This window comes from Zootermopsis nevadensis, unplaced genomic scaffold (assembly GCF_977971745.1).
Source record: "Zootermopsis nevadensis isolate Lab colony 2312 unplaced genomic scaffold, Znev_1.0 Znev_ptg000050l, whole genome shotgun sequence".
NCBI lineage: Eukaryota > Metazoa > Arthropoda > Insecta > Blattodea > Termopsidae > Zootermopsis > Zootermopsis nevadensis.
Genome location: NW_028259182.1, coordinates 373,964 through 385,414, shown reverse-complemented (window position 1 = coordinate 385,414; position 11,451 = coordinate 373,964). Strand labels below are relative to the sequence as shown.

The 11,451-nt window shown below is 38.2% G+C and overlaps 1 protein-coding gene across 21 annotated transcripts in view; it reads left to right on the top strand.

Annotated features, from left to right (window-relative positions):
- The first annotated feature begins 62 nt into the window (after positions 1 to 62).
- ATP8A (ATPase phospholipid transporting 8A1) overlaps positions 63 to 11,451 on the top strand; it is a 95,963-nt gene continuing 84,574 nt past the window's right edge. For 12 of the 21 annotated variants that reach the window (XR_015538706.1, XR_015538708.1, XR_015538709.1 and 9 more), the window contains exon 1: positions 65 to 263. Coding sequence is in view for 1 of the 21 variants with exons in the window: in XM_087360856.1 (XP_087216982.1) it covers positions 218 to 263 (46 nt within the window). In the remaining 20 variants the exon portion in view is untranslated. Of the gene's footprint in view, positions 264 to 2,650; positions 3,056 to 3,347; positions 4,395 to 4,545; positions 4,769 to 11,451 lie in introns of those variants that run through there. The other 9 variants (XM_022061037.2, XM_087360846.1, XM_087360857.1 and 6 more) reach the window with 6 other exon arrangements.

Sequence of the window (11,451 nt, the reverse complement as noted above, 5' to 3'; positions counted from 1 at the left end):
TCCTTTCGGTAACGGAAACATTCTATATTGACACAACATCGCTAATTTTATTGCAATTAGTCAAAAATACATACGATTATATCTGACATTTAAACTTCTATTGAAATTTCGACAACATGGCGTCGCATGACACTAAGAAAGTAGACTTTTATGTATTGTGTTACTGTTGAAGTGTAAGTTCGAAGTAGAGTAATTCTGGATTCGCGTTCAGTTGGAGATGATCAAAACAAGGGACGAGCATGGAGATATGAGTAGATTAGTTGGTAAGTAACGAATTATTGAAGTTTGTTACCATCACTATGTTTTTTATATGTGGGCGGCACAGGAATGTACGTGGTGTCAAATGTACGAAAAGCGGGATTATCAAATAAACCATGATATTTTTATATGGCATGTTTCATTTGATGCGCCTTTTGTTGTACTAGACGTAAGGCATTTGATATTTAGGAACCTTCGGCCATTGTGTTCAAGCTAAAGGGTCAATAAGATAGTGGTGTTATGGTTAAGTTTGGCGACGAAATAAAGGTACAGATATCTGCGCTGCATTTGTCCCCCGTGACAATAACCAAAATCGTTTCGAAATATTTAAAGTCTTAATTTACCCACGTTTTGGATGCAGCTGTCGTGGGTAAGATAGACAGAAACTGGGTATAGTGCATGTTTTGTGTGGTATTAGGTTACGGACTACCGTTAAATACTGAAATAGTTATGTTGCATGTTTAAAGCATCACTTGAATTTTTTTCAATTATGGGTAAGCCTTGCACAGTTTTTCCTAGATGATTTGTGTTTTATTTCTGACACAATCAAACCTCTTCTGAGAACTTTTATTTACATTCCATAGATCCATTTTAGGCCTAGTTAAGGATGTAGAACATGTCAAAACACAAATACGGAACTTGTTTCTAATACAAATATAAATTACATCATATATTTTATGAACTTTATTCATAATTTGTGAATTTTTGCCCAAGTTAAATTTACTATAGCAAAGTTGAAGACATGATCATTCATCTACAGTCCAGACTAGAATTATAGATGTTTTGGAATAATTCTTTTCTAGTACTGACTTTTCATGAAGTGGTTATTTTACAATGAATTATTATGTATTACCATGTTGTGAATTCTTACTCAAGTGCCAACAGCAGTCTTGTGGGTTGTAATGTGTAATCTTGTAGGTGGTTTACCAGTGTTTTGGAAGAACATATATCCTTTTCCACTGCAACATAATCCAGAAGTCCAGAATTGATGCCTTTCAGATTCTCAGATGTGTTCCTCATTAGATAATCTATTTTATCTAGATTTTCCTTTAATCTTACCAAGTGGCAATCTCACTATGTTCACAGAAAGCAAACATCAATGTGCTGTGTTGTTTACATGATAGATGTAAATATTTTTGCCATTTTAAAAGAACCCAAATTCAACATTGATTGAAAAATGTTGCAAAATTAAATTAATCATTTGAGATGTAGAGAAACCTAATGATACTTTTACATTCATAGTGGATATTGGCACTTCTATCATTTTGCTCAATTAATTTCATGTCCTCACAATCTGTGAACTTATATATTTTTGTGGGAGAGTACAAGGTCTTGTAATTAAATAGTGTGACTGATGTTTGTGTGCAGCATCTGGCAGCACTGGTTAATTGGTGTGTTCGACCATGTGATTCAGTAGTTTTATATCCAAGTCATCTTGTGATTACAGTTAATAAATGTTTTATTTGGCTAAGTTTTAAAAAAATGATTAAAATTATTAGAATAGATAAAATTAAATTTTTTAAGGCATTGAAGAAATGTGTCACTGACATTTGGAGATGTTAGATCAAGTTTATGGTGCAGGAACAATGAGTAGAACATGTTTTGGTGTGTTTTAAGTAGTTTCAAGCCAAGGGAAGACAGTACAATTGATTAAATACTTGGCCATCCAGCATGTTAAAAGAAGTGATCCAGGCGTGGAAAAGTGACTGAACAGGTAGAAATAATCATTTATCATCTCTTCAGAAAATAATAGAAGAGTGGAATATTAATAAAGAAACTATGAGATAGATTTGATAAAAGATGTTGAGATTTCAAAACATGATTTTTTCCAGTATTCTACCTTGAACTTTTGGAATATTATGGCAGTATTGTTATTAAGAGATTGCCAGATCTTTGGCTTGTCATGTGAATTTTTCATCATGACAATGTACCTTCCCGCACAACATTTTTGGTAAAGGAGCCCTTCCTCTGCCAGAGAACAGATATGTCCACCATACTCGCATGATTTTACACTGTATGGCTTTTCATATTCCTGAATCTAAAATATATCCTCTGAAAGGTTTCATTTTGAATCACTTGACGATATTCAGAGAAATGTGACAACAGTAGGAAATGATTTCTGGTACATTTCCAGACATGGCAGGCAAGTTGAAATGTGAAGATTTTTGTCTTCTGGGTTGTTGCGCTGTGTAGACTGGTTGATGTTAACCAACGTTTCAGAGTTCATACTGCCTCCATCATCAGGGCGATGAATGTGCCAATTGGGCGGGTGGGGCTAGGTTTATAAACCTCACATTCATCGCCCTGATAACGGAGGCAGTATGACCTCTGAAACATTGGTTAACATCGACCAGTCTACACAGCGCAACAACCCAGAAGACAGAAATCTTCATACTCACCGCTGTGAAAACCTCAAATCTTACATGTTGAAATGTATTGTTATGAACATTTGCTATGAGGACTTCAAGTTACTTCTTGCAGCCTCTGCCTGGCTGTGTCTTATGTCATCCAGGCCTGTGCACACATAACTTGAGTCACTTCCAGCAGCTTTTCTACAGGCTGTGATTTGCATCACGTGGCACACACAGTTTCTAGAACTTTACACAATAGAATTGCACGATCTCAACTCGTCTTGGCAGTTCTCACTGCAGACACGACCTGCACATGTAAGTCACTCTGGCTATGTGGAGTTAAATTATGACTTGGCAAGTGAGTCAAGAATTGACCGTCAACCAAGCTGGTTGAGAAGCGACACAGGAGAAGTGCACAGTGTGTGACAAAGAGCTAGAAGTAGAATGTGTGTGAGAGGAGAACAATTAGTACTAGTATTATAAGATTTGTTATGCATAACTGTAAAGGATAATTATTTGTAATCATCACAAGATTAATTAATTCATGTTTTATTCAAAGAGCCCAATGAGTTAATTATTGATTATTGTTACAGTATGTACAATGTCAGAATGTGTGTACTTTGAAGGTGACTGTACTCACTAAAGTTTAAGTGACTCTATATATATATATATATATATATATATATATATATATATATATATATATATACAGGGTGGGTGGGAAGTAAGTAGGCATTCCCATTTAAAAAGGTACATGTAAAAATTATTTTCATTTTCTTTGCATTGGAAATATAGAGGTTATAACCATTTCTCTATATATATGCTTGTATAACTGAATCAGTCCAGTTATTTAGTTGTCAGGCCTATTAAATCTTTGTGCCATATTGTTTTCTTTTGGAGGTTTTGTTCTATTAATAATCATCCATGTTCCATTCTGGTTTTATGTGTGTTTTTGTGGTATATTTGCTATAGATTATAGTAATTGACGCTGCAGGAAAAATGTAAAATTCACGGTTTTATTAGTGAGGCTTGATTAATATGTACCCATTCTATCTTATTCAGTTTAGAGGGACAGGAATTGTGCAAATGTCATTGGCCTGTTTATGCCTGGAATTTCCAAATGGCCCAGAGTAACTATCCTCTGGATTAAGAATTGCTTTTTACTTATATCTGTTGTTATTAACCATTTTGAATACATCATTTTCATTTGATCCACATACCATTTTATTCATAATTTTCATATTGGTTTAGTCTTTTCTCCCATTTGAACATGTTTGATTCACTCATCACAGATAAGATAACATTAATTTTAAGTGTCCTATCTGTGCCAGTGTCTCCAGCATAATCTCAATCTTTTGAGGCTTCCTGGCAAAGATTTTGTAAATCTTTCTCATTTCCGCTATTCATGGTATATGAAACTCATACATAGTTTTCTCCATTCATGAGTGAGTCTTCTTAACAGCATTCTTAAGTTATTAAAACAATTTCAGTGATTTTTTATGTTTATAGTATCACCACAAGTTAAACACTGAAAACAAAGAAAGTACATTTCACATCATGTGCAGATATTAAGTCATTCAGCTCTCATGTAAGATCCACTGTTGTGTTCAAGTACATCTGCTGTGTGAGGCTATGGTGTTGGCAGTGATTGGCATTGGTCCACGTGAGAGTGCATCAGTGTGCTGTTTAATTGATTGAACATGTGAAATGGTCTACCATGTTCCAAATTACATAAAAAATTCGAATTTCTAACACACGCCTGCAACAATATTGGCTGAGCATGCCGTAAGGCTCTTTTCTCATTTATTATGCATGCTGTATAATTGCCTGAATAAACTGTGTTGCAATCCACTCCTTTACCTAAGAAACTAATTGTTATGTCATCTGTTTATTCGGCATTGTTGTGTTTCATTACTGTCGTCAACAATCCGCTTTCGTTATTTTGGAAAGAGCTGAGCTGTGAATCGCTTGTAGAAGTGCGTCGTAGAGTAGATAATATTGTGCTGTTAAAAACGTTTTAGAATATCACAAGTACTTATCTTATATGAGAATTATTAAGAAATCTGTGATTCTGCCCTCCACTCTCTCCATTTTAGTTTTGATTAAATTGATTTTTGCGGGTGGACATCGTGGTCTCTTACAATTGAACGAAGTTTGAGGTAAGGGATTCCTATTTATTATTATTGTTCATCACATTTAATGTTTTTATCTGCATTTGTGAACTCGTGTAAGATAATTAGGCTTGTCTTCTTTTGACGTAAATACGTCTACACGGAAGGGTCATTCCGCAAAAACATCGTTAGTTACGAAGATGTGTAAGATCCAGCGCCGAGTCACAACTTTGTCACATTTGTGGAGGAAACGTTTGGCTTAATGTTGATGTCAAATCCTCAATGTAGTACTACTAGATCAAAATCTTGTATAGATACGGTGTTTGCACGAAATGTTGATACTCTAAAGTGCAGAAATTTTATAACATATTTCAGCTACCACAGCGCCATCTTAAGCGTAACTAATTCAAGTTAAATAAGCAATGTTTTAATCAAACTATTTACTCAATTGTATAATTTAAATACAAAGACGTATTTACGTCAGATTCTCCGGAACCGTGGTACCACTGTAATTTTTGTTTTTAAATTTTGATGAATCACAAGAGGTCGGAGGGCGATGTTACCTGTCTTCTTGCTGGATATGCTTATTTTTCTCCATAACAGCTCACAATCTTGCAAGAACTGCTGTGTAGGCATCAGCTGTTTCCTCCATATCACATGTATGCAGTGGAATTACTGTGGCAGTAAGGCTGTCAGCTTTTGGGTCACTCAAAAGAAAGTTTTGTTGAGGTCTAATTTGATGGGTACCCTAGTATGTTGCATGATTGACATTCATTACAATTCCATCCTCTCATTTTTTAACACTGAAGAAATTGCTTCATATCTGCTTATGGTGATCCCGTGCTCAAATGAATTCCCACATCAGTTGACCTTAAGTGATGTTGACACACATTTAACCTGCACAGAATTGACCTTTGCATTGATTGAAATATTGATGTACCAGTTCATGATGACTTTGCAGAATGTGCAAGGACCTTCCTGCCATAGATTATTTCTGACCAGGATTGAACAAAGCCAGATATTCTCTTCACATGTTAATAATTCATATTCATGGTAGTTTATGAATGCTACATTTCTGATATATGCTATTTGAGGGAGAAAATAATCTCCTCTTGATAATATTGATGAGTTACTTAATTCAAATGCTTAAATCATCTAGATTAATGAGTGACTCAAAAAAATCTGTTAGTTGGCGTACAGTTTGCGTATTATTGCAGGTGGAAGCGATTATTAACACTACCCTAGTGTATAAAGCCCGTTAAATTCAACGGAGAACAAACAATTTGTTTGTACCATCCTTCTTCATTTCCCTTTCTCTTTCGTGCCGTCAGCTCCTCCCGACCTTTGCAATCCGTCCCATCGGCACTCCTCTCCACAGTTCTTAATTTTCCTTGTACGTTCTTCTCTCAGCCACGGTGATCTAGCGGTTAGAACGCTGGCCTTGTAATCCTGGGGTCTGGGGTTCGATTCCCGACGGTGCCCGAATTTATAACTTGTGTTGGGCAAGGCCGTGGTCTAGGCAACACGGAGTTTTCCTCCGGGGGCTTACCCGGTTTCTCCGTGGCATCCCAACAATTATTCCATTCACACACAGAAGAAGGCAATGGCAAACCACTTCTGGATCATCTGCCAAGAACGTATATGAACAGGTCCCAGTCCGAGAAAAGGATGGAAGGATCCTGTTCATATGGACCTGTCGTCAGACAGAACACTAAATAAATAAAAAATAAACGTTCTTCTACTTCTTTTTGGTTTCCTTACCATCAGAACATATCGTCACAGAACAACGCTGACAAAAGGCTTGCTACGTGTTCCGTTGTTTGAAGTTTTTTTTTCCCAGGAGGTCCGAAAGCACATAAATACATCTTACCGTGAAGAACGGGATTCCAGTATGTAGGAGTCGTAGCAGATAAACTCAAGCTTTTGAAACTCGTGTACAAGCAGCGCTCAAGAATGCCCACCAAAGGTTCTGTCATAAACAACCAATTATAAATACGAGCATAAGTGTTTTATCAAAACCGTTCCGAAACCTCATATCGAATTTTCTCTAAAACTCCTCGTTATGCGTGGCGTAAACTGCAGGTCTTGTTAATTTTACGTGTTTAAACGTTTTTAATGTGGTGAATATTTCATGAAACAAAAAAATGACCATGTCTGTCGTGTATTAGCCTTGCAACAGTATATTTGTATATGTGTTAAATGGACATCCGAATGAAGCATCACCAAGGGCATTTATATAATGTATACTGCATGGAATATATACATTTCCACTCGTTTCGTCCTACAGCAATCTAGAGCAGTTGTATTCAACCTTTTTCGTTCGCGTACCCCCAGATATAATTTCTCTTCAACTTTGTACCCCCAAAGTTGTTGGTGTATAATTCAAGTTTTACATAGTATATAATCTACATCTATTATTCAGTGTTTATCATAAAATAATATATATATTTTTTAAATTTCACGTATCACCTAAGATGTCTTCGCGTACCCCCGGGGGTATGCGTACCCCAGGTTGAATACAACTGATCTAAAGGACGAAGTGTGTTGTAACGTATCTGATTTGTGAGGAGATAGTGATTCGATTCTCGACAAGAGGACCAGTGGTTCCATCAGAATGCCTGAAAAAGTATTTAAATTGGCCACAAATCTTTCCTCTCAATATTTCCCATATCACCGTACATATTCATCGTTAAATAATTCACGGCCAAAGTGTAAAAGACCTGTCACAATTCAGAATATCCCAAATTGAATTCCAGTAAGGGTTCAGAAGACGGCTGTCTTCTGAGTTGTTACGCCGTGTAGACTGGTAGAACTTTACCGACGTTTTGGAGGTGCAATCTGTCTTCGTTATCTCCCTGATGCTGGAGGCAGTAGGCCAGCCAGCTTCATACTAGCCGCCGTGAGAACCTCAAAACTCATTTGGTAAAAGTTAAGTTTGGTGCAAGTATTACTTGGGAACAGCTCGTTACTTATTTACTGCTGGGAGAATTCTGTCGACATGACACGGAAAGGTTTTGCGAAATACGATTTCCTGTTTTCCGGGGCCACACCCAAACCGAAATGTTTCCTGATAAGACTGCAATGACAAGTACAGCCAAGACCAACACTTCTATCTTGTGAATTTGCGTTCTGAAGATTCTGTTGACAAAATTTGGAGTCTGCTTTGTTTATTGTTTGCATTAAAACTTGTTTGTAGCAGAATCACAAGGTACATAACATTGTTTTCGTTTTCATTTGACGAGTTATGGATATAGATAGACCTGGGACCACAGTCAGCCGTTCGTATGGACCCCTGGACCACAGTGTTATAAATTCGACAAATGATAACATTTCTTACAATTAGTTACTGCCAGAAAGCTTACCATAAGCCTTATCATTCGATACTTACCGATAAATATCATAAAATTATTATTACCCTTAAGCCCAACATGTTCACCGAGACTCGAACCTACGACAGTTTGGGGGTTTGTGGCCTTAGTTCCTGTAGTCTCCTCGATGGGTCAAATAGTTTTTTTTTTATTGAGGAGCATGTGAACCTGTTTTCAGTAGTAATGTACAAGTAGCCCTTGATTTACGCCGGGGATGCGTTCCTGGACGAACCGGCGTAAACGGAATCGGCGTAAATTGAAACTCTTTTATAATGTAAATCAATGGGAAGTCAATGACTTGCGTTCCCGGCACCCAAACATTGACTAGTAATATAATGCCATTACATTTAAAGCTCTGAAATAACGTAAATAAAATAAAGGGAATTTAAAAAATATATTTTATACACTTACAATCGGCGATGGCGTTAGTTCTCTGACGAAGTCCCTGGCTGAGGATCGTCATGCATTTTAGAGAAGGCATGTAGTGTGGACTGTCGTGATTTATTCTTTCCTTCTTTCAAAATTTCACGATAAGGTCTCATGGATGCCGTAACGCTCCCCTTCACTGTAGCATAAGAGCAAACTCGCATATGCAAAAGTTTGCATTTCACAAACAGCTTTTACCGATTCATCGATCTCATTGGAGCAAATTAGCGTTAACGAAACATACGTAATTGCAGAGATGACTTTATTTATAATTTTTATTCAAAATCAGCGATTTAGGAATTACGATTTAGTATAATAATCAGTACGAGAAACATTGTAAAACGTTATAAATAATAGTAAAATATATTTTTTTTTAACTTTCTGGTTTCAAAATCGGCGTTATTCTGAATCGGCGTAAATTGAGGGCTACCTGTAGTCCCGTAGAGCAGAGACCTTCTTGAGAGGCTGATAGTTGCTCAGCTAGTCAAGAAATTCCTGTACTTTTGTGGAAGCCAAGACCAGACTTCAAAGTTAAAGAGTACTTGTGAAGTTATTCGTTGTTTAAAGTTTTCCATCTCCTGTTGCTTCATATTTCATGGTTTCAGAGTTTTCCCTGACAAATTTATTTTCAAACATCGTTATTGTGTGTTGTTTCCTAAGACTGAGAGGGACAACAGGCAACATTATAGCCTTAGCAGCTGTTTAGGCACAACTTGTTAAACTAGCTCACAGGAGCCTGCATTAGATATTAAACACGATCTGAGTTTGTCACGGCGGTGAGTACGAAGATGGCTATCTTCTGGGTTGTATCGCCGTGTAGTGTAGTGGAAGTTTACCAACGAGTACTCTTCGCCCTGATGATGGCGGCAGGAAGGACCTCTGAAACGTTGGTAAATTTCTGCCTGACTGCACGGCTCTACAACCCAGAAGACAGTCATATTTTAACACAGCATATTTGTACAAAACGTAAATAATTATCGCAAGTCAGCATCAGTTTCTGACCAGACCTATAAGTAAATATCAACTTTTCGGGGGAACATACTCCCTTCATCTTCAGGGCTGAAAATGGAGACAGTGTATTCGTCCAAATAGGCTGTGTCGACATACAAGTCCACGCGTTACAGCCCAGAAGACATATTCACAGCCGTAATGACTTCGTGTCTCATTTTAGGACTATTCTGCAGTTTGGACATGGAGTACACACAGCACTGAGCTGTGCTACTTCATATAAAGTCTTCAGATTCAGCGTGTCATAAAATGTGTGGGCAGAGGGGAATATGGACTTGGCTGGCGTTTGTCATCGCTAGCTTCATTCACTGTGCATGGAACAAAGGACTCTAATTGGGTGTTGACCTTTTCACAAAAGGCAGTAAAAGCTAATGTTTCCAGGGGGCAAGGTTTGACATTTCGTCGATATTGGACAGAATGCAACATCACAGGATATCGAAACTTGGAATATGTTAAAATTCACGTTTTATGTCAGATTTGAGGTTCTGACGGCGGCGAGTGTGAAGATGACGGCCTTCTCGAATATAGCGCCTTAGTCTCGTAGAATAGCCACGGTGGTCTAGCGGTTAGAACGCTGGCCTTGTAATCCTGGGGTCTCGGGTTCGATTCCCGGCGGTGCCCGAATTTATAACTTGTGTTGGGCAAGGCCGTGGTCTAGGCAACACGGAGTTTTCCTCCGGGGGCTTCCCCGGTTTCTCCGTGGCATCCCAACAATTACTCCATTCATACACAGAAGAAGGCAATGGCAAACCACTTCTGGATCATCTGCCAAGAACGTATATGAACAGGTCCCAGTCCGAGAAAAGGATGGAAGGATCCTGTTCATATGGACCTGTCGTCAGACAGAACACTAAATAAAATAATAAAAAAAATAGTCTCGTAGAAGTTTACCGACGTTTTAGAGGTGCGTGCTGCCTCCATCATCAGAGCAATTACCCTGCTGATCGCTATGGTGATGTAGGCAGTACGTACTTCTGTAACGTCTGTAAACTTCTACGAGACTAAGGCGCATTATCCCTGAAGGCCGTCATCTTAATTTCGTTTGAAGTTAAATGTTTTCGATTTCAGTGACTTGCACTCGAATGCCGCTCAGACGTTGTAGTGACGGGTTCGAATCCCTGTTTTTCAGACAGACAGTTGGTTTCAGTATCAGACAATTTCACGTCCTATGGTAACAGATAAACGCACACATTCATGCGCCGAGCGTGAATTCTAGTGTGTGGGCAGAAGACAACGCACAGACATGTTTGCTTTCTACGAACAGCATTGCGCAACCATGCTGTTTCCGCTTACGAACTTTTTCGTGCAGGTATTCCAGAGGTACCTCTCCCGTTTCGGTCGAGACCGACTGTCCTGACTTGAGGTGTGAATGGTCTTCGTTTCCTCCCGGCATTTTCCTGTAAGTGTCCATTGTCTCACAGAAACCTGAAGGACGTGTGGTATCTTATAACATCATCGGCTGGTATAAAGTCCTTAAGTAATTGAATAAACAACAGTCCGGCGAAATATGAATGTGCTTACACCCAGAGATAGTAACTCAGTTGGTTCTCATTTCCCTCTAAACAGCTGGTGTTAGCCAAGGACAGGTTTCCCATCTGTCTCACATTGTACAAATTTCATTCTTACTCACACGCCCAGACATGTTCATTTGCAACATGAAATTGTTCGTCTTTATGTGATATTAACATTAATAAAAAGGTAATCACCCACTGAACATTCACAGTTTGTCTGAAATATGTATTTGACATGACGTAAATTATATTCTCGAGGTTCTTGAGTTTGTAACCCGTTTCAGTTTCAAAATTTCTTGGGGATGCAGCGACTGACTCCTGAATTCCTCGATTTCTTCATCAACACTCCGAAAGGTCATACCATTGAACGCCACAGTAACAAAGAAAAGAGTGAAAAAAGATGGCTGTCTTCTGGGTT